Source organism: Mobula hypostoma, chromosome 1, assembly GCF_963921235.1.
Source record: "Mobula hypostoma chromosome 1, sMobHyp1.1, whole genome shotgun sequence".
NCBI lineage: Eukaryota > Metazoa > Chordata > Chondrichthyes > Myliobatiformes > Myliobatidae > Mobula > Mobula hypostoma.
Window position 1 is genome coordinate 101,700,794 of NC_086097.1, and position 27,028 is coordinate 101,727,821.

At 46.1% G+C, this 27,028-nt stretch overlaps 1 protein-coding gene across 7 annotated transcripts in view; it reads right to left on the minus strand.

Annotated features, from left to right (window-relative positions):
* Positions 1-27,028, minus strand: part of LOC134349510 (polypeptide N-acetylgalactosaminyltransferase 16-like) — a 262,565-nt gene that overhangs the window by 87,545 nt on the left and 147,992 nt on the right. For all 7 annotated transcript variants that reach the window (XM_063053987.1, XM_063053962.1, XM_063053996.1 and 4 more), the window contains one exon: positions 3,504-3,602. In XM_063053987.1, the coding sequence (XP_062910057.1) occupies positions 3,504-3,602 (99 nt within the window). The remainder of the gene's footprint in view (positions 1-3,503; positions 3,603-27,028) is intronic.

Sequence of the window (27,028 nt, forward strand, 5' to 3'; positions counted from 1 at the left end):
ACAGAGAGCTCTGGATCAAGGCAGAGTCGTGGGCTCGATGCAGGTGGAGGGATGGGCAATTTCAGGCACTGGCATGGACCATCAAATCCTAGCCCTTCCTTGAGAGACAATCTACTGGAGTAACTCAGTGAGCTGAGCAGTAGCTATGGGGGATAGGAACTGTTCATTTTGGGTCTTAATGCAGGGGTTTGGTCCAAAGTGCAACAATTACTTTCTGACCCACAAATGCTGTTTGACCAACAGAGTTCCTCCCACAGATAGTTTGTCCGGCACCTGCAGTCCCTCATATCTACCCCTCACCTCACAGAGAAGTGAATGAATGGAAGAACGTGTGAGAGAAGCAGAAAGTAAAAACACTTTTGGATATCTCAAACTGGGTCTCAATAAGTGAAGATCATTTTGAGCTGCAGTCACCACTGGAACACCGTATATGGACAGTCACCACTGAATATATGGGCAGTCACCACTGGAACACCGTATATGGGCAGCCACCACTGGAAACATCGTATATGGACAGTCACCACTGTATATGGGCAGCCACCACTGGAACACCGTATATGGGCAGTCACCACTGGAACACCGTATATGGTCAATGGCCACTGGAACACCATATATGGACGGTGGACACTGGGCCGCTGGCTAAGCTAGTGGACACTGGGCTGCTGGCTAAGCCAGTGGGCACTGGAACACTGGTCGCCGCTGGAACACTGTGTGCGGGCAGTCACCACTGGAATACAGTGCATGGACAGCCAGCACTGAAACACCGTGCCTGGGCAGTCACCACTGGAACACTGTATATGGATGGCGGCCACTGGAACACCGTATTATGGGCAGTCATCACTGGAACACAGCAGACAGACTGTGGCCACTGGGCCACCGTATACGGTCAGTGGTCACTGGGACACCGTTTACGGTCAGTGGTCACTGGATTGTCATCTAGGCCAGTGGCCGCTGAACCGCCATCAGCTGACAGTGGCCTCTGGAATGACGTTGACTGGCAGTGGCCACTGGAACACTGTAGATGTACAGTGTCAGCTGAGAAACGGAATACGGACAGTCACCACTGGAACACCGTATGTGGACAGTGGCCACTGGAACACTGTGCATGGACAGTGGGCACTGGGTTGTCTATGCCAGTGGCCACCGGACCACCGTCAGCTGACAGTGGCCACTGAAACACTGTAGATAGACAGTGGCAGCGGGAAAACTGTATACAGTCACCACTGGAACACCGTATGTGGACAGTGGCCATTGGAACACCGTATGTGGACAGTGGCCACTGGAACACCGTATGTGGACAGTGGCCATTGGAACACCGTATGTGGACAGTGGCCACTGGAACACCGTGTGTGGACAGTGGCCATTGGAACACCGTATGTGGACAGTGGCCACTGGAACACCGTATGTGGACAGTGGCCACTGGAACACCGTATGTGGACAGTGGCCACTGGAACACCGTGTGTGGACAGTGGCCATTGGAACACCGTATGTGGACAGTGGCCACTGGAACACCGTGTATGGCCAGTCACCACTGGAACATTGTATATGGACAGTGGCCGCTCCCTGCAACATATTGAAGCTGCTGAGAGAGTCACCAAGTATTTTGTTTCTCCGCATTAGTGATATCTCCTGAAAGATACCAGTTGGTCTAGACACCAAGCAGCTCCGAGACGCTGCTGCCTCACAACTCGAGCTGGTCCGGCATGATCTTGACAGTTCACTGTCCGTACAGAGCTTGCACACTCTCCCTATGACATTGTGGGTTTCCTCGCGTGCCTCTGTTTCCTCCTACGTCCGGCCTGGTGGGTTAACTGTCTGCTCTGTGTTGTGAGTGGTGGAACCTGAGGAGAGCTATGAGCAGGTGAGGAAAATAAAACCTGGGATAAGCGTAGGATTTGTGTGAATGGTTGGCATGGACTCATCGACAAGGACCTCTTTCTGTGCTATGGGACTCTTCCCATATTCCCACCAGCCATTTCAGTTCCTCTCTCTATTCCTACGCAGATCCATCTCCTCCTCTGTTAGGGTGAGGTTGGATACAAACTGGAGAAACAACACCTCATGCTGTACCTGGGTAGGCTACAAACTGATAGCATAAACTTTGAATTCTCCAGCCTCCCGCAACTACTCCCTCTCTGTTCCTTTACACTCTGCTCCTGATCCAAGTTCAAAGTAAACTTATCACCGAAGTACGGATATGTCACCATACACAACCCTGCGGGCATTCACACTAAATACAAGAACATAATGGATCGCCCCTTACAGGACAGACAACCAGCATGCAAAAGACTACAAACTGCAAATGCAAAAAGAAAGAAAATAATTAATCAAATTAAAAATAAAGAAACAATAAATATCAAGAACATGAGATGAAGAATCCTTGAAAGTGAGTCCATAGGTTGTGGGAACAGTTCAGTGATGGGGCAAGTGGAGTTGAAAGAAGTTATCCCCTCTGGCTGAGGAGCCTGATGGTTGAGCAGTAATAACTGTTCCTGATCCTGGTGGTCAGAGTCCTGAGGCTCCTGTACCTTCTTCCTGATGGCAGCAAGGCGAGAGTACGACCTGGGTGGTAGTGGGGGAGTCCCTGATGATGGATGCTGCTTTCCTCTGACAACACTCTATGTAGATGTGCTCAATGGTGGGGAGGGCTTTACAGTCCATCTCCCCTCTGTCCATCTCCTCTGCCCGTCCTGCTCCTGGCCATCTCCCCTCTGTCATTCAGTCTCGATGAAGGGTCTCAACCTGAAACACTGACTGTCCATTTACCTCCATAGATGCTGCCTGAGCCATTAATGTTCCCCAGCACTTCAAGGCGGCAGCATCAGACTCTGCCAATATCTCACCACTACCTTCGCCAAACATTATTAACTGCAGAGACCAGGACCCCACATCCCATCATCCAAAACCCAAAAAGAAATCATCCTGCTCCACAGAACCTATCCTCGTGGAGAAGGCGTCTTCCCCAAAATCCAGTCAGTCAACCAGCAACACACTTAATGCTGCTGGAACTCAGCGGGTGAGGCCGAGAATCTTCATCAGGACAGAAAGATAAAGGGAAGCTAGCCAGAACGGAGGGAAAGGATAGAGCAAGAGCTTGCAGGACAAAGGGTCATGGCCGAAAACGTCAAGTGTTTATACCTCTCCACAGGTGCTGCCTGACCTGCTGAGTTCCTCCAGCACCTCGAGTGCATTGCTTTTCAATTCCAGCATCTGCAGAATCTCATTTCCCACTGGTCAGTCAGGCTGCTTGGAATCAGGAACCCAGTGAAAGACAAAGTAAGTCAGATACCAGAAGATGGGCTGTCTGTGGGGGAGGGGGCCAGACTCGTTCACATGGTCAGATGGGCCCAATCAGGCACGATCTCAGCTTTTCTCAGTGAATGCGCAGGGTCCAGTCTCCCCATTCCTCAGCCCTTCCCCACTCAATGCAATCTGACCTCAACCCAGACATTTACACGGCCGTTCCCAACGTTCACGAAGTGCCACTGTCGCAAAGCACTGACCTCCTCACCGTGCGCAGGAGTGTCGACCGGGCCTCGTTGTGGAAGGTGATGATGACACTTGTTGCAGGTAGGTCCTCGGCGTACGTGAGTGAAGAACACCTGAAAACGTCAGAAACAGCAGATGAGCTGACATAAACATCCCATCACCCTGATTCCTACACACACTGTATAAACACATCACCCTGATTCCCACACACACTGTATAAACAACCCATCACCCTGATTCCCACACACACTGTATAAACATCCCATCACCCTGATTCCTACACGCACTTTATAAACACCCCATCACCCTGATTCCTACACACACTGTATAAACACCACATCACCCTGATTCCCACACACACTGTATAAACATCCCATCACCCTGATTCCTACACACACTGTATAAACACCACATCACCTTGATTCCCACACACACTGTATAAACACCCCATCACCCTGATTCCTACACACACTGTATAAACACCCCATCACCCTGATTCCTACACACTGTATAAACACTCCATCCCCCGTTCCTACACACACCGTATAAACACATCACAAGATTCTTACATACACTGTATAAACACCCCATCATTTGATTCCTACACACACTGTATAAACACACCATACCCCGATTCCTACACACACTGTATAAACACCCCATCACCCAGATTCCCACACACACTGTATAAACAACCCATCACCCTGGCTCCTACACACTCTGTATAAACACCCCATCACCCTGATTCCTACACACACTGTATACAAACATAGCAACATGGAAAATAGGTGCAGAAGTAGGCCATTTGGCCCTTCAAGCCTGCACCGCCATTCAGTATGATCATGGCTGATCATCCAACTCAGAACCCTGTACCAGCCTTCCCCCCATACCCCCGATTCCTGTAGCCACAAGGGCCATATCCAACTCCCTCTTAAATATAGCCAATGAACTGGCCTCAACTGTTTCCTTTGGCAGAGAATTCCACAGATTCACCACCCTCTGTGTGAAGAAGTTTTTCCTAATCTCGGTCCTAAAAGGCTTCCCCTTTATCTTCAAACTGTGACCCCTCGTTCTGGACTTCCCCAACATCAGAAACAATCTTCCTGCATCTCGCCTGTCCAATCCCTTTAGGATTTTATACGTTTCAATTTAAGATCCCCCCTCAATCTTCTAAATTCCAACGAGTATAAGCCTAGTCGATCCAGTCTTTCATCATATGAAAGTCCTGCTATCCCAGGAATCAATCTGGTTAACCTTCTTTGTACTCCCTCTGTGGCAAGAATGTCTTTCCTCAGATTAAGGGACCAAAACTGCACACAATACTCCAGGTGTGGTCTCACCAAGGCCTTGTACAACTGCAGTAGTAACTCCCTGCTCCTGTACTCGAATCCTCTTGCTACGAATGCCAGCATATCATTCACCTTTTTCACCGCCTGCTGTATCTGCATGCCCACTTTCAATGACTTATGTATAATGACACCCAGGTCTCGTTGCACCTCCCCTTTTCCTAATTGGCCACCATTCAGATAACAATCTGTTTTCCTGTTTTTGCCACCAAACTGGATAACCTCACATTTATCCACATTAAATTGCATCCGCCATGAATTTGCCCACTCACCGAACCTATCCAGGTCACCCTGCATACCCTTAGCATCCTCCTCACAGCAAACACTGTCACCCAGCTTCGTGTCATCCGCAAACTTGGAGATGCTGCATTTAATTCCCTCATCCAAGTCATTAATATATATTGTAAACAACTGGGGTTCCAGCACTGAGCCTTGCGGTACCCCACTAGTCACTGCCTGCCATTCTGAAAAGGTCCCATTTATTCCACTCTTTGCTTCCTGTCTGCCAACCAATTCTCTATCCACATCAATACCATACCCCCAATACCGTGTGCTTTAAGTTTTCACACTAATCTCCTGTGTGGGACCTTGTCAAAAGCCTTTTGAAAATCCAAATATACCACATCCACTGGTTCTCCCCTATCCACCCTACTAGTTACATCCTCAAAAAATTCTACGAGATTCGTCAGACATGATTTTCCTTTCACAAGTCCATGCTGACTTTGTCTGATGATTTCACTGCTTTCCAAATGTGCTGTTATCACATCTTTGATAACTGACTCTAGCATTTTCCCCACCACCGATGTTAGGCTAACCGGTCTATAATTCCCTGATTTCTCTCTCCCTCCTTTTTTAAAAAGCGGGGTTACATTAGCCACCCTCCAATCCTCAGGAACTAGTCCAGAATCGAAAGAGTTTTGAAAAATTATCACTAGTGCATCAACTATTTCTTGGCTACTTCCTTAAGCACTCTGGGATGCAGACCATCTGGCCCTGGGGATTTATCTGCCTTTAATCCCTTCAATTTACTTAACACCACTTCCATAGAAACCATAGAAACTACAGCACAGAAACAGGCCTTTTGGCCCTTCTTGGCTGTGCCGAACCATTTTCTGCCCAGTCCTACTGACTTGCACACAGACTATATCCCTCCATACACCTCCCATCCATGTATCTGTCCAATTTATTCTTAAATGTTAAAAAAGAACCCGCATTGACCATCTCGTCTGGCAGCTCATTCCATACTCCCACCACTCTCTGTGTGAAGAAGCCCCCACTAATGTTCCCTTTAAACTTCTCCCCCCTCACCCTAAACCCATGTCCTCTGTTTTTTTTCTCCCCTTGCCTCAGTGGAAAAAGCCTGCTTGCATTCACTCTATCTATACCCATCATAATTTTATATACCTCTATCAAATCTCCCCTCATTCTTCTACGCTCCAGGGAATAAAGTCCCAACCTATTCAACCTTTCTCTGTAACTGAGTTTCTCAAGTCCTGGCAACATCCTTGTAAACCATCTCTGCACTCTTTCAACCTTATTTATATCCTTCCTGTAATTTGGTGACCAAAACTGAACACAATACTCCAGATTCGGCCTCACCAATGCCTTATACAACCTCATCATAACATTCCAGCTCTTATACTCAATACTTCGATTAATAAAGGCCAATGTACCAAAAGCTCTCTTTACGACCCTATCTACCTGTGACGCCACTTTTAGGGAATTTTGTATCTGTATTCCCAGATCCCTCTGTTCCACTGCACTCCTCAGTGCCTTACCATTAACCCTGTATGTTCTACGTTGGTTTGTCCTTCCAACGTGCAATACCTCACACTGGTCAGTATTAAACTCCATCTGCCATTTTTCAGCCCATTTTTCCAGCTGGTCCAAGTCCCTCTGCAGGCTCTGAAAATCTTCCTCACTGTCTACTACACCTCCAATCTTTGTATCATCAGCAAACTTGCTGATCCAATTTACCACATTATCATCCAGATCATTGATATAGATGACAAATAACAATGCGCCCAGCACTGATCCCTGTGGCACACCACTAGTCACAGGCCTCCACTCAGAGAAGCAATTCTCTACCACCACTCTCTGGCTTCTTCCATCGAGCCAATGTCTAATCCAACTTACCACCTCTCCATGTATACCCAGCGACTGAATTTTCCTAACTAACCTCCCATGCGGGACTTTGTCAAAGGCCTTACTGAAGTCCATGTAGACAATATCCACTGCCTTCCCTTCATCCACTTACCTGGTAACCTCCTCGAAAAACTCCAATAGATTGGTCAAACATGACCTACCACGCACAAAGCCATGTTGACTCTCCCTAATAAGTCCCAGTCTATTAAAATGCTTGTAGATTCTGTCTCTTAGGACTCCCTCCAATAACTTACCTACTACCGACATTAAACTTACTGGCGTATGATTTCCCGGATTACTTTTCGATCCTTTTTTAAACAACGGAACAACATGAGCCACTCTCCAATCCTCCGGCACCTCACCTGTAGACAGCGACATTTTAAATATTTCAGCCAGGGCCCCTGCAATTTCAACACTAGTCTCCTTCAAGGTCCGAGGGAACACCCTGTCAGGTCCCGGGGATTTATCCACTTTAATTTTCCTCAAGACAGCAAGGACCTCCTCCTTTTCGATCTGTACAGTTTCCATGATCTCACTACTTGTTTCCCTTAATTCCATAGACTCCATGCCAGTTTCCTTAGTAAACACAGACGCAAAAAACCTATTTAAGATCGCCTTCATTTCCTTTGGTTCCGCACACAGCCGACCACTCTGATCTTGAAGAGGACCAATTTTATCCCTTACAATCCTTTTGCTCTTAATATACCTGTAAAAGCTCTTTGGATTATCCTTCACTTTGACTGCCAAGGCTACCTCATGTCTTCTTTTAGCCCTCCTGATTTCTTTCTTAAGTATTTTCTTGCACTTCTTATACAACTAACAAGTATTTCTGATTGCCACACATTCTATAAACACCCCATCACCCAGATTCCTACACACACGGTATAAACATCCCATCGACCAGATTGCTACACATTGTATAAACACCCCATCACCCTCATTCCTACACACATTGTATAAACACCCCATCACCATGATTGCTACACACTGTTTAAACACCCCATCACCCAGATTCCGACACACACTGTATAAACACCCAATCACCCTGGTTCCTACGCGCACCGTATAAACACCCCATCACACTGATTCCAACAAACACTATATGAACACCCCATCACCCTGATTCCTACACACAGTATAAACACCCCATCATCCAAATTCCTACACACAGTATAAACACCCCATCATCCAGATTCCTACACACACTGTATAAACAGCCCATCACCCAGATTCCTACAGACACTGTATAAACACCACATCACAGTGATTCCAACAAACACCATATGAACACCCCATCACCCTGATTCCGACACACACTGTATAAACACCCAATCACCCTGGTTCCTACACGCACCGTATAAACACCCCATCACACTGATTCCAACAAACACCATATGAACACCCCATCACCCTGATTCCGACAAACACTGTATAAACAGCACATCACCCTGATTCCTACACACAGTATAAACACCCCATCACCCAGATTCCTACACACACTGTATAAACACCCCATAACCCTGGTTCCTACACAAACTGTATATACGCCCCATCAGCCTGATGCCTACACACACTCCATTAACACCCCATCACCCTGGTTCCTACACACAGTGTAAACAACCCATCACCCAGATTCCTATACACACGGTATAAACACCGCATCACCCTGGTACCTACACACTGTATAAACACCCCATCACCCTGATTCCGACACACACTGTATAAACACCCAATCACCCTGGTTCCTACACGCACCGTATAAACACCCAATCACCCTGGTTCCTACACGCACCGTATAAACACCCCATCACACTGATTCCAACAAACACCATATGAACACCCCATCACCCTGATTCCGACACACACTGTATAAACACCCCATCATCCTGGTTCCTACACACAGTGTACAAACAACCCATCACCCAGATTAAGACACACACTGTATAAACACCCAATCACACTGGTTCCTACACGCACCGTATAAACACCCCATCACACTGATTCCAACAAACACCATATGAACACCCCATCACTCTGATTCCGACACACACTGTATAAACAGCACATCACCCTGATTCCTACACACACTGTACAAACACCCCATCACCCAGATTCCTACACACACTGTATAAACACCCCATCACCCTGATTGCTACACACACTGTAAAAACACCCCAACACTCTGATTCCAACACACAATGTATAAACACCCCATCACCATGATTCCTACACACTGTATAAACACCCCATCACCCTGATTCCGACACACTGTGTAAACACCCCATCACACCGGTTCCTACACACACTGCAGTAACACCCAATCACCATGATTCCTGCACACTGGATAAACACCCCATCACCACGATTCTCACACACACTGTATAAACAGCCCATTGCCATGATTGCCACACACGGTGTACAAACACCCATCACCCAGATTCCAACACGCACGGTATAAACACCCCATCACCATGGTTCCTACACACTGTATAAACACCCCAACACTCTGATTCCAACACACAATGTATAAACACCCCATCACCATGATTCCGACACACACTGTATAAAAAACACATCACCCTGATTCCTACACACAGTATAAACACTGCATTACCCTCATTCCTACAGACACTGCAGTAACACCCAATCACCCTGATTCCTGCACACTGGATAAACACTCCATCACCACGATACTCACACACACTGTATGAACACCCCATTGCCCTGGTTCTTAGGCACACTGTGAAAACACACCATCACCCTGATTTCTCAACACACTGAATAAACACCCTATCACCCTGGTTCCTACACACTGAATCAAGACCCCAAGACCCTGATACCTACACACACTTTAGAAACACACCATCACCTAGATTCCTACACCCACTGTATAAAGACCCCATCAACTTTATTCCTACACACTCTATACACACGCGATCACCGCAATTCCCACACACCCTATAAACAACCCATCAACTTGATTCCAATGCACTGTCTAAACAGCCCATCACCCTGATTGCTACACACTCTATAAACACCCCATCATCCTGATTCCGACACACACTGCATAAACACCCCATCACCCTGGTTCCTACACACACCGTATAAACACCCCATCACACTGATTCAACAAACACCATATAAACATCCCATCACCATAATTCCAACACATGGTATAAACACCCCATCACCCTCAGTCCTACGCACATTGTATAAATACCCCATCACCCTGATTGCTACACACGGTATAAACACCCCATCACCACAATTCCGACACACTGTTTAAACACCCCATCACCCTGGTTCCTACACACACTGTATAAACATATAACCCTGGTTCCTACCAAACTGTATATACGCCCCATCAGCCTGATGCCTACACACACTCCATTAACACCCCATCACCCTGATTCCGACACACACTGTATAAACACCCCATCATCCTGGTTCCTACACACAGTGTACAAACAACCCATCACCCAGATTCCTATACACATGGTATAAACACCCCATCACCCTGGTACCTACACACTGTATAAACACCCCATCACCCTGATTCCGACACACACTGTATAAACACCCAATCACCCTGGTTCCTACACGCATCATATAAACACCCCATCACACTGATTCCAACAAACACCATATGAACACCCCATCACTCTGATTCCAACAAACACTGTATAAACAGCACATCACCCAGATTCCTACACACACTGTACAAACACCCCATCACCCAGATTCCTACACACACTGTATAAACATCCCATCACCCTGATTGCTACACACACTGTAAAAACACCCAACACTCTGATTCCAACACACAATGTATAAACACCCCATCACCATGATTCCTACACACTGTATAAACACCCCATCACCCTGATTCCGACACACACTGTATAAAAAACACATCACCCTGATTCCTACACACAGTATAAACACTGCATCACCCTCATTCCTACACACACTGTATAAACACCCATTCACCCTGATTCCTACACACTGTACAAACACTCCATCACCCTGGTTCATACACACAACGTATCAACACCCCATCACCCTGTTTCCTACACACACTATATAAACACCCCATCGAACTGATTGCTACACATTGTATAAACACCCCATCACGCTGATTCCTACACACACTGTATAAAAACCCCATCACCCTGGTTCCTGCACAATGTATAAACAGCCCATAACCCAGATTCCTACACACACCGTATAAATACCACATCACCCTGATTCCTACACACTGTGTAAACACCCCATCACCCTGATTCCGACACACACTGTATAAAAAACACATCACCCTCATTCCTACACACAGTATAAACACTGCATCACCCTCATTCCTACACACACTGTATAAACACCCCATCACCATGATTGCTACACACTGTTTAAACACCCCATCACCCTGATTCCTACACACTGTATAAACACCCCATCACCCTGATTCCGACACACTGTGTAAACACCCCATCACACCGGTTCCTACACACACTGCAGTAACACCCAATCACCATGATTCCTGCACACTGGATAAACACCCCATCACCACGATTCTCACACACACTGTATAAACACCCCATTGCCCTGATTGCCACACACGGTGTACAAACACCCATCACCCAGATTCCTACACGCACGGTATAAACACCCCATCACCATGGTTCCTACACACTGTATAAACAGCCCATCACCCTGATTCCTACACACAGTATAAACACCCCATCACCATGATTCCTACACACTGTATAAACACCCCATCACCCTGATTCCTACACACAGTATAAACATCCCATCACACTGATTCCTACACACAGTATAAACACCCCATCATCCAGATTCCTACACACACTGTATAAACACCCCATCACCCAGATTCCTACACACACTGTATAAACACCCCATCACACCGGTTCCTACACACACTGCAGTAACACCCAATCACCATGATTCCTGCACACTGGATAAACACCCCATCACCACGATTCTCACACACACTGTATGAACACCCCATCGCCCTGGTTCTTAGGCACACTGTGAAAACACACCATCACCCTGATTTCTCAACACACTGAATAAACACCCTATCACCCTGGTTCCTACACGCACCGTATAAACACCCCATCACACTGATTCCAACAAACACCATATGAACACCCCATCACCCTGATTCCGACACACTGTATAAACAGCACATCACCCTGATTCCTACACACAGTATAAACACCCCAGCACCCAGATTCCTACACACACTGTATAAACACCCCATCACCCAGATTCCTACACACACTGTATAAACACCCCATCACCCTGATTGCTACACACACTGTAAAAACACCCCATCACTCTGATTCCAACACACAATGTTTAAACACCCCATCACCCTGATTCCTACAGATACTGTACAAACATCCAATCACACTGATTCCTACACACTGTACAAACACCCCATCATCCTGATTCCGACACACTGTGTAAACACCTCATCACCCCATCACCGGTTCCTACACACACTGCAGTAACACCCAATCACCATGATTCCTATAAACACACTGGTATAAACACCCCATCACCACGATTCTCACACACACTGTATAAACACCCAATCACCCTAGTTCCTACACAATGTATAAACACCCCATCACCCTGATTCCTACACAATGTATAAACACCCCATCACCCAGATTCCTATAAACATGGTATAAACACTCCATCACCCTGATTCCTACACACACTGTATAAACACCCAATCACCATGATTCCTACACACTGTATAAACACCCCATCACCACTGATTCCTCACACTGTGTAAACACCCCATCACACTGATTCCAACACACACTGTATAAACACCCCATCACCCTGATTCCTGACACTGTGTAAACACCCCATAACACTGATTCCAACACACACTGTATAAACACCCCATCACCCTGATTCCTACACACTGTATAAATCCACGATCACCCTGGTTCCTACACCAACTGTACAAACATCCCAGCATTCGATTCCAACATACTGTATAAATACCCAAACACCCTGATTCCTGAACACTGTATAAACATCCCGTCACCCCTGGTTCCTACACACTGTATAAACACCCCATCACCCAGATTCCTAACCACAATGTATAAACGCCCCATCACCCCGATTCCTACAAACTCTGTATAAACACCCGATCACCCTGTTTCCTACACACACCGTATAAACACCCAATCACCCTGTTTACTACACACGCTGTGGAAACACCCCATCATACTGATTCTACAAACACCATATAAAAACCCCATTACCCTGATTCCTACACACACTGTATAAACACCCCATCTCCCTGTTTCCAACACACTGTGTAAACACCCCATCACCCTGATTCTTACGTACTGTATAAATCCACGATCACCCTGGTTTCTACACACACTGTACAAACATCCCAGCATCCAGATTCCAACCTACTGTAGAAATACCCAAACACCCTGATTCCGGCACACTGTATAAACATCCCCTCACACTGGTTCCTACACACTGTTTAAGCACCCATCACCCTGGTTCCTACACACTGTACAAACACCCCATCACCCTGATTCCGACACATTGTATAAACACCCCATCGCCCTGGTTCTTACACACACTGTATAAAGATCCCATCAGCTTGGTTCCTACACACACTATATAAACACCCCATCACCTTTATTCCTGCACACTCTAAAAGACCCCATCCCCCTAATTCCTACACAGACTGTATATAAAAAGCCCATCACCCTGATTCCTACACAGTGTAAACACCCCATCACCCTGATTCCTACACACACTGTATAAACACCCCAACACCCTGATTCCTACATACACTGTATAAACAGCCCAACACCCTGGTCCCTACACACACTGTATAAACACCCCATCACCCTGATTCCTACACACTGAATAAACACCCCATCACCACGATTCCTACACACGGTATAAACACCCCATCACCCTGGTTCCTACACACTGTATAAACACCACATCACCCTGATTCCTACACACACTGTATAAACACCCCATCGCCCTGGTTCATACACACACTGTGTAAACACCCTATCACCCTGATTTCTCAACGCACTGTATAAACACCCTATCACCCTGGTTCCTACACACTGAATGAAGACCCCAACACCCTGATACCTACACACACTTTACAAACACCCCATCACCATCGATCCTACACACATTGTATAAACACCCCATGACCATGATTGCTACACACTGTATAAACACCCCATTACCCTGATTCCTACACACACTGTAAAAACAACCCATCACCCTGGTTTCTACACAAACTGTATATATGCCCCATCAGCCTGATGCCTACACACACTCTATAAACACCACATCACACTGGTTCCTGTACACGGTGTACAAACAACCCATCACCCAGATTCCTACACACACGGTATAAACAACCCATCACCCTGGTTTCTACACACTGTATAAACACCCCAACACGCTGATTCCTACACACACTGTATAAACACCCTATCACCCTGATTCCGACACACACTGTATAAACGCCCGATCACCCTGTTTCCTACACGCACCGTATAAACACCCCATCACACTGATTCCAACAAACACCATATGAACACCCCATCACCCTGATTCCGACATACACTGTATAAACAGCCCAACACCCTGGGTCCTACACACACTGTATAAACACCCATCACCCTGGATCATACACACACTGTATAAACACACCATCGCCCTCGTTCCTACACACTGTATAAACACCACATCACCCTGATTCCTACACACACTGTATAAACACCCCATCGCCCTGGTTCCTACACACTGTATAAACACCCCAACACGCTGATTCCTACACACACTGTATAAACACCCTATCACCCTGATTCCGACACACACTGTATAAACGCCCGATCACCCTGTTTCCTACACGCACCGTATAAACACCCCATCACACTGATTCCAACAAACACCATATCAACACCCCATCACCGTGATTCCTACATACACTGTATAAACACCCCATCACCATGATTCCGACACACTGCATAAACACCCCATCACCCTGATTCCGACACACACTGTATAAACACCCCATCGCCCTGATTCCGACACACACTGTATAAACAACACATCACCCTGATTCCTACACACAGTATAAACACCCATCACCCTCATTCCTACACACACAGTATTAACACCCAATCACCATGACTCCTGCACCTGGATAAACACCCCATCACCCTGATTCCGACACAGACTATATAAACACCCCATCACCCTGATTCCTACAAGCACTGTATAAACAGCCAAACACCCTGGTTCCTACACACACTGTATAAACACCCCATCACCCTGATCCCGACACAGACTAGATAAACATCCCATCACCCTGATTCCTACATACACTGTATAAACAGCCCAACACCCTGGTTCCTACACACACTGTATAAACACCCCATCGCCCTGGTTCTTACACACACTGTGTAAACACCCTATCACCCTGATTTCTCAGCACACTGTATAAACACCCTATCACCCTGGTTCCAACACACTGTATGAAGACCCCAACACCCTGATACCGACACACACTTTACAAACACCCCATCACCATCGATCCTACACACATTGTATAAACACCCCATGACCATGATTGCTACACACTGTATAAACACCCCATTACCCTGGTTCCTACACACTGTATAAACACCCCATCACCCTGATTCCTACACACACTGTATAAACACCCCATCACCCTGATTCCGACACAAACTGTATAAACGCCCGATCACCCGGTTCCTACACGCACCGTATAAACACCACATCACATTGATACCAACGAACACCATATAAACACCCCATCACCCTGATTCCTACACACTGTATAAACAGCCCAACACCCTGGTTCCTACACAGACCGGATAAACACCCCATCACCCTGATTCCTAACCACACTGCATCAACACGACATCACCCTGATTCCTACACATACTGTATAAACACCCCATCACCCTGATTCCTACACACACTGTATAAACACACCATCACCATGATTGCTACACAATGTATAAACACCTCATCACCCTGGTTCCTACACACACCGTATAAACACCCCATCGTACTGATTCCAAGAAACACCATATGAACACCCCATCACCCTGATTCCTACACACACTGTATAAACACCCCATCACCCTGATTCCTACACACTGTGTAAACACCCCATCATCCTGATTCATACACACTGTATAAACACCACATCACCCTGGTTTTTACACACACTGTATAAACACCCCATCACACAGATTTCTCAACTCACTGTATAAACACCCTATCACTCTGGTGCCTACACACTGTATAAGACCCCAACACCCTGATACCTACACACACTTTACAAACTCCCCATCACCCTCAATCCTACACACATTGTATTAACACCCCATGACCATGATTGCTACACACTGTATAAACACCCCATTACCCTGGATCCTACACACTGTATAAACACCCCATCACCCTCATTCCGACACACACTGTATAAACACCCCATCACACTGATTGCAACAAACACCATATGAACATCCCATCACCCTGATTCCTACACACACTGTATAAACACCCCATCACCCTGATTCCTACATACACTGTATAAACAGTCCAACACCCTGGTTCCCACACACACTGTATAAACACCCCATCACCCTGATTCCTACACACTGAATAAACACCCCATCACCACGATTCCTACACACGGTATAAACACCCCATCGCCCTGGTTCCTACACACTGTATAAACACATCACCCTGATTCCTACACACACCGTATAAACACCCCATCGCCCTGGTTCTTACACACACTGTGTAAACACCCCATCACCCTGATTTCTCAGCACACTGCATAAACACCCCATTGTTCTGATTTCTACACACTGTCTACACACCTCATCACCCTGATTCCAACACACACTGTATAAACACCCAATCACACTGATTCCTAACCACACTGCATCAACACGACATCACCCTGATTCCTACACATACTGCATAAACACCCCATCGCCCTGATTTCTACACACACTGTATAAACACCCCCATCACCCTGATTCCGACACACACTGTATAAACCCCAAATCACCCTGGTTCCTACACACACCGTATAAACACCCCATCGTACTGATTCCAAGAAACACCATATGAACACCCCATCACCCTGATTCCTACACACACTGTATAAACACCCCATCATCCTGATTCCTACACACTGTATAAACACCACATCACCCTGGTTTTTACACACACTGTATAAACACCCCATCACACAGATTTGTCAACGCACTGTATAAACACCCTATCACTCTGGTTCCTACACACTGTATCAAGACCCCAACACCCTGATACCTACACACACTTTACAAACTCCCCATCACCCTCAATCCTACACACATTGTATTAACACCCCATGACCATGATTGCTACACACTGTATAAACACCCCATTACCCTGGTTCCTACACACTGTATAAACACACCATCACCCTCATTCCGACACACACCGTATAAACACCCATCACACTGATTGTAACAAACACCATATGAACATCCCATCACCCTGGTTCCTACACACACAGTATAAACACCTCACCACCCTGATCCCGACACAGACTAGATAAACACCCCATCACCCTGATTCCTATGTACACTGTATAAACACACCATCACCATGATTGCTACACAATGTATAAACACCTCATCACCCTGGTTCCTACACAGACAAGATAAACACCCCATCACCCTGATTCCTACATACACTGTATAAACAGCCCAACACCCTGGTTCCTACACACACTGTATAAACACCCCATCACCCTGATTCCTACACACTGAATAAACACCCCATCACCACTATTCCTACACACGGTATAAACACCCCATCGCCCTGGTTCCTACACACTGTATAAACACATCACCCTGATTCCTACACACACCGTATAAACACCCCATCGCCCTGGTTCTTACACACACTGTGTAAACACCCCATCACCCTGATTTCTCAGCACACTGCATAAACACCCCATTATCCTGATTTCTACACACTGTCTACACACCTCATCACCCTGATTCCAACACACACTGTATAAACACCCCCATCACCCTGATTCCGACACACACTGTATAAACCCCAAATCACCCTGGTTCCTACACACACCGTATAAACACCCCATCGTACTGATTCCAAGAAACACCATATGAACACCCCATCACCCTGATTCCTACATACACTGTATAAACAGCCCAACACCCTGGTTCCTACACACACTGTATAAACACCCATCACACTGATTCCCACACACACTGTATAAACACCCCATCACCCTGATCCCGACACAGACTAGATAAACACCCCATCACCCTGATTCCTATGTACACTGTATAAACAGCCCAACACCCTGATTCCTACACACACTGTATAAACACACCATCACCATGATTGCTACACAATGTATAAACACCTCATCACCCTGGTTCCTACACAGACTAGATAAACACCCCATCACCCTGATTCCTACATACACTGAATAAACACCCCATCACCACGATTCCTACACACTGTATAAACACCCCATCACCCTGATTCCTACACACACTGTATAAATACACCATCACTATGATTGCTACACAATGTATAAACACCTCATCACCCTGGTTCCTACACACACCGTATAAACACCTCATCACACTGATTCAACAAACACCATATAAACATCCTATCACCATAAATCCAACACATGGTATAAACACCCCATCACCCTCAGTCCTACGCACATTGTATAAATACCCCATCACCCTGATTGCTACACACGGTATAAACACCCCATCACAATTCCGACGCACTGTTTAAACACCCCATCACCCTGGCTCCTACACACATAGTATAAACACCCCATAACCCTGGTTCCTACACAAACTGTATATACGCCCCATCAGCCTGATGCCTACACACACTCCATAAACACCCCATCACCCTGGTTCCTACACACAGTGTACAAACAACCCATCACCCAGATTCCTATACACACGGTATAAACACCCCATCACCCTGGTACCTACACATTGTATAAACACCCCATTACCCTGATTCCGACACACACTGTATAAACACCCAATCACCCTGGTTCCTACACGCACCGTATAAACACCCCATCACACTGATTCCAACAAACACCATATGAACACCCCATCACCCTGATTCCGACACACACTGTATAAACAGCACATCACCCAGATTCCTACACACACTGTATAAACACCCCATCACCCAGACTCCTACACACACTGTATAAACACCCCATCACCCTGATTGCTACACACACTGTAAAAACACCCAACACTCTGATTCCAACACACAATGTATAAATACCCCATCACCATGATTGCTACACACTGTATAAACACCCCATCACCCTGATTCCGACACACACTGTATAAAAAACACATCACCCTGATTCCTACACACAGTATAAACACTGCATCACCCTCATTCCTACACACACTGTATAAACACCCATTCACCCTGATTCCTACACACTGTACAAACACTCCATCACCCTGGTTCATACACACAACGTATCAACACCCCATCACCCTGTTTCCTACACACACTATATAAACACCCCATCGAACTGATTGCTACACATTGTATAAACACCCCATCACGCTGATTCCTACACACACTGTATAAAAACCCCATCACCCTGGTTCCTGCACAATGTATAAACAGCCCATAACCCAGATTCCTACACACACTGTATAAATACCACATCACCCTGATTCCTACACACTGTGTAAACACCCCATCACCCTGATTCCGACACACACTGTATAAAAAACACATCACCCTGATTCCTACACACAGTATAAACGCTGCATCACCATCATTCCTACACACACTGTATAAACACCCAATCACCCTGATTCCTACACACTGTACAAACACTCCATCACCCTGGTTCGTAGACACACCGTATCAACACCCCATCACCCTGTTTCCTACACACTGTGTAAACACCCCATCACACCGGTTCCTACACACACTGCAGTAACACCCAATCACCATGATTCCTGCACACTGGATAAACACCCCATCAGCACGATTCTCACACACATGTATAAACACTCCATTGGCCTGATTGCCACACACGGTGTACAAACACCCATCAACCAGATTCCTACACGCACGGTATAAACACCCCATCACCATGGTTCCTACACACTGTATAAACACCCCATCACCATGATTCCGACACACTGTATAAACACCCCATCACCCTGATTCCTACACACTGTGTAAACACCCCATCACACCGGTTCCTACACACACTGCAGTAACACCCAATCACCTTGATTCCTGCACACTGGATAAACACCCCATCACCACGATTCTCACACACACTGTATGAACACCCCATCGCCCTGGTTCTTAGGCACACTGTGAAAACACACCATCACCCTGATTTCTCAACACACTGAGTAAACACCCTATCACCCTGGTTCCTACACACTGAATCAAGACCCCAGTACTCTGATACCTACACACACTTTAGAAACACCCCATCACCTAGATTCTGACACACACTGTATAAAGACCCCATCAACTTTATTCCTACACACTCTATAAACACGCAATCACCGCAATTCCCACACACCCTATAAACAACCCATCACCTTGATTCCTGTGCACTGTCTAAACACCCCATCACCCTGATTGCTACACACTGCATAAACACCCCATCACCCTGGTTCCTACACAATGTATAAACACCCCATCACCCAGATTCCTATACACACTGTATAAACACTCCATCACCCTGATTCCTACACACACTGTCTAAACACCCCATCACCCTGATTGCTACACACTCTATAAACACCCCATCATCCTGATTCCGACACACACTACATAAACACCCCATCACCCTGGTTCCTACACACACCGTATAAACACCACATCACACTGATTCAACAAACACCATATAAACATCCCATCACCATAATTCCTACACACGGTATAAACACCCCATCACCACGATTCTGACGCACTGTTTAAACACCCAATCACCCTGGTTCCTATACAATGTATAAACACCCCATCACCCTGGTTCCTACACAATGTATAAATACCCCATCACCCAGATTCCTATACACATGGTATAAACACTCCATCACCCTGATTCCTACACACACTGTATAAACACCCAATCACACTGATTCCTGCACACTGTGTAAACACCCCATCACACCGGTTCCAACACACACTGCAGTAACACCCAATCACCATGATTCCTGCACATTGGATAAACACCCCATCACCACGATTCTCACACACACTGTATGAACACCCCATCGCCCTGGTTCTTAGGCACACTGTGAAAACACACCATCACCCTGATTTCTCAACACACTGAATAAACACCCTATCATCCTGGTTCCTACACACTGAATCAAGACCCCAATACCCTGATACCAACACACACTTTAGAAACACCCCATCACCAAGATTCCTTCACCCACTGTATAAAGACCCCATCAACTTCATTCCTACACACTGTATAAACACCCCATCATCCTGATTCCGACACACATTGCATAAACACCCCATCACCCTGGTTCCTACACACACCGTATAAACACCTCATCACACTGATTCAACAAACACCATATAAACATCCTATCACCATAAATCCAACACATGGTATAAACACCCCATCACCCTCAGTCCTACGCACATTGTATAAATACCCCATCACCCTGATTGCTACACACGGTATAAACACCCCATCACAATTCCGACGCACTGTTTAAACACCCCATCACCCTGGCTCCTACACACACTGTATAAACACCCCATAACCCTGGTTCCTACACAAACTGTATATACGCCCCATCAGCCTGATGCCTACACACACTCCATAAACACCCCATCACCCTGGTTCCTACACACAGTGTACAAACAACCCATCACCCAGATTCCTATACACACGGTATAAACACCCCATCACCCTGGTACCTACACATTGTATAAACACCCCATTACCCTGATTCCGACACACACTGTATAAACACCCAATCACCCTGGTTCCTACACGCACCGTATAAACACCCCATCACACTGATTCCAACAAACACCATATGAACACCCCATCACCCTGATTCCGACACACACTGTATAAACAGCACATCACCCAGATTCCTACACACACTGTATAAACACCCCATCACCCAGACTCCTACACACACTGTATAAACACCCCATCACCCTGATTGCTACACACACTGTAAAAACACCCAACACTCTGATTCCAACACACAATGTATAAATACCCCATCACCATGATTGCTACACACTGTATAAACACCCCATCACCCTGATTCCGACACACACTGTATAAAAAACACATCACCCTGATTCCTACACACAGTATAAACACTGCATCACCCTCATTCCTACACACACTGTATAAACACCCATTCACCCTGATTCCTACACACTGTACAAACACTCCATCACCCTGGTTCATACACACAACGTATCAACACCCCATCACCCTGTTTCCTACACACACTATATAAACACCCCATCGAACTGATTGCTACACATTGTATAAACACCCCATCACGCTGATTCCTACACACACTGTATAAAAACCCCATCACCCTGGTTCCTGCACAATGTATAAACAGCCCATAACCCAGATTCCTACACACACTGTATAAATACCACATCACCCTGATTCCTACACACTGTGTAAACACCCCATCACCCTGATTCCGACACACACTGTATAAAAAACACATCACCCTGATTCCTACACACAGTATAAACGCTGCATCACCATCATTCCTACACACACTGTATAAACACCCAATCACCCTGATTCCTACACACTGTACAAACACTCCATCACCCTGGTTCTTAGACACACCGTATCAACACCCCATCACCCTGTTTCCTACACACTGTGTAAACACCCCATCACACCGGTTCCTACACACACTGCAGTAACACCCAATCACCATGATTCCTGCACACTGGATAAACACCCCATCAGCACGATTCTCACACACATATATAAACACTCCATTGGCCTGATTGCCACACACGGTGTACAAACACCCATCACCCAGATTCCTACACGCACGGTATAAACACCCCATCACCCTGGTTCCTACACACTGTATAAACACCCCATCACCATGATTCCGACACACTGTATAAATACCCCATCACCCTGATTCCGACACACACTGTATAAACACCCCATCACCCTGATTCCGACACACGCTGTATAAAAAACACATCACCCTGATTCCTACACACAGTATAAACACTGCATCACCCTCATTCCTACACACACTGTATAAACACCCAATCACCCTGATTCCTACACACTGTGTAAACACCCCATCACACCGGTTCCTACACACACTGCAGTAACACCCAATCACCATGATTCCTGCACACTGGATAAACACCCCATCACCACGATTCTCACACACACTGTATGAACACCCCATCGCCCTGGTTCTTAGGCACACTGTGAAAACACACCATCACCCTGATTTCTCAACACACTGAGTAAACACCCTATCACCCTGGTTCCTACACACTGAATCAAGACCCCAATACTCTGATACCTACACACACTTTAGAAACACCCCATCACCTAGATTCTGACACACACTGTATAAAGACCCCATCAACTTTATTCCTACACACTCTATAAACACGCAATCACTGCAATTCCCACACACCCTATAAACAACCCATCACCTTGATTCCTGTGCACTGTCTAAACACCCCATCACCCTGATTGCTACACACTGCATAAACACCCCATCACCCTGGTTCCTACACAATGTATAAACACCCCATCACCCTGATTCCTATACACACTGTCTAAACACCCCATCACCCTGATTGCTACACACTCTATAAACACCCCATCATCCTGATTCCGACACACACTGCATAAACACCCCATCACCCTGGTTCCTACACACACCGTATAAACACCACATCACACTGATTCAACAAACACCATATAAACATCCCATCACCATAATTCCTACACACGGTATAAACACCCCATCACCACGATTCTGACGCACTGTTTAAACACCCAATCACCCTAGTTCCTACACAATGTATAAACACCCCATCACCCTGGTTCCTACACAATGTATAAACACCCCATCACCCAGATTCCTATACACATGGTATAAACACTCCATCACCCTGATTCCTACACACACTGTATAAACACCCAATCACCCTGATTCCTACAAACACTGTATAAACACCCGATCACCCTGATTCCTACACACTGTGTAAACACCCCATCACACTGATTCCAACACACACTGTATAAACACCCCATCACCCTGATTCCTGCACACTGTGTAAACACCCCATAACACTGATTCCAACACACACTGTATAAACACCCCATCACCCTGATTCTTACATACTGTATAAATCCACGATCACCCTGGTTCCTACACACAGTGTACAAACAACCCATCACCCAGATTCCTATACACACGGTATAAACACCCCATCACCCTGGTACCTACACACTGTATAAACACCCCATCACCCTGATTCCGACACACACTGTATAAACACCCAATCACCCTGGTTCCTACACGCACCGTATAAACACCCCATCACACTGATTCCAACAAACACCATATGAACACCCCATCACCCTGATTCCGACACACACTGTATAAACAGCACATCACCCAGATTCCTACACACACTGTATAAACACCCCATCACCCAGACTCCTACACACACTGTATAAACACCCCATCACCCTGATTGCAACACACACTGTAAAAACACCCAACACTCTGATTCCAACACACAATGTATAAATACCCCATCACCATGATTGCTACACACTGTATAAACACCCCATCACCCTGATTCCGACACACACTGTATAAAAAACACATCACCCTGATTCCTACACACAGTATAAACACTGCATCACCCTCATTCCTACACACACTGTATAAACACCCATTCACCCTGATTCCTACACACTGTACAAACACTCCATCACCCTGGTTCATACACACAACGTATCAACACCCCATCACCCTGTTTCCTACACACACTATATAAACACCCCATCGAACTGATTGCTACACATTGTATAAACACCCCATCACGCTGATTCCTACACACACTGTATAAAAACCCCATCACCCTGGTTCCTGCACAATGTATAAACAGCCCATAACCCAGATTCCTACACACACTGTATAAATACCACATCACCCTGATTCCTACACACTGTGTAAACACCCCATCACCCTGATTCCGACACACACTGTATAAAAAACACATCACCCTGATTCCTACACACAGTATAAACGCTGCATCACCATCATTCCTACACACACTGTATAAACACCCAATCACCCTGATTCCTACACACTGTACAAACACTCCATCACCCTGGTTCGTAGACACACCGTATCAACACCCCATCACCCTGTTTCCTACACACTGTGTAAACACCCCATCACACCGGTTCCTACACACACTGCAGTAACACCCAATCACCATGATTCCTGCACACTGGATAAACACCCCATCAGCACGATTCTCACACACATATATAAACACTCCATTGGCCTGATTGCCACACACGGTGTACAAACACCCATCACCCAGATTCCTACACGCACGGTATAAACACCCCATCACCCTGGTTCCTACACACTGTATAAACACCCCATCACCATGATTCCGACACACTGTATAAATACCCCATCACCCTGATTCCGACACACACTGTAAAAACACCCCATCACCCTGATTCCGACACACACTGTATAAAAAACACATCACCCTGATTCCTACACACAGTATAAACACTGCATCACCCTCATTCCTACACACACTGTATAAACACCCAATCACCCTGATTCCTACACACTGTGTAAACACCCCATCACACCGGTTCCTACACACACTGCAGTAACACCCAATCACCATGATTCCTGCACACTGGATAAACACCCCATCACCACGATTCTCACACACACTGTATGAACACCCCATCGCCCTGGTTCTTAGGCACACTGTGAAAACACACCATCACCCTGATTTCTCAACACACTGAGTAAACACCCTATCACCCTGGTTCCTACACACTGAATCAAGACCCCAATACTCTGATACCTACACACACTTTAGAAACACCCCATCACCTAGATTCTGACACACACTGTATAAAGACCCCATCAACTTTATTCCTACACACTCTATAAACACGCAATCACTGCAATTCCCACACACCCTATAAACAACCCATCACCTTGATTCCTGTGCACTGTCTAAACACCCCATCACCCTGATTGCTACACACTGCATAAACACCCCATCACCCTGGTTCCTACACAATGTATAAACACCCCATCACCCTGATTCCTATACACACTGTCTAAACACCCCATCACCCTGATTGCTACACACTCTATAAACACCCCATCATCCTGATTCCGACACACACTGCATAAACACCCCATCACCCTGGTTCCTACACACACCGTATAAACACCACATCACACAGATTCAACAAACACCATATAAACATCCCATCACCATAATTCCTACACACGGTATAAACACCCCATCACCACGATTCTGACGCACTGTTTAAACACCCAATCACCCTAGTTCCTACACAATGTATAAACACCCCATCACCCTGGTTCCTACACAATGTATAAACACCCCATCACCCAGATTCCTATACACATGGTATAAACACTCCATCACCCTGATTCCTACACACACTGTATAAACACCCAATCACCCTGATTCCTACAAACACTGTATAAACACCCGATCACCCTGATTCCTACACACTGTGTAAACACCCCATCACACTGATTCCAACACACACTGTATAAACACCCCATCACCCTGATTCCTGCACACTGTGTAAACACCCC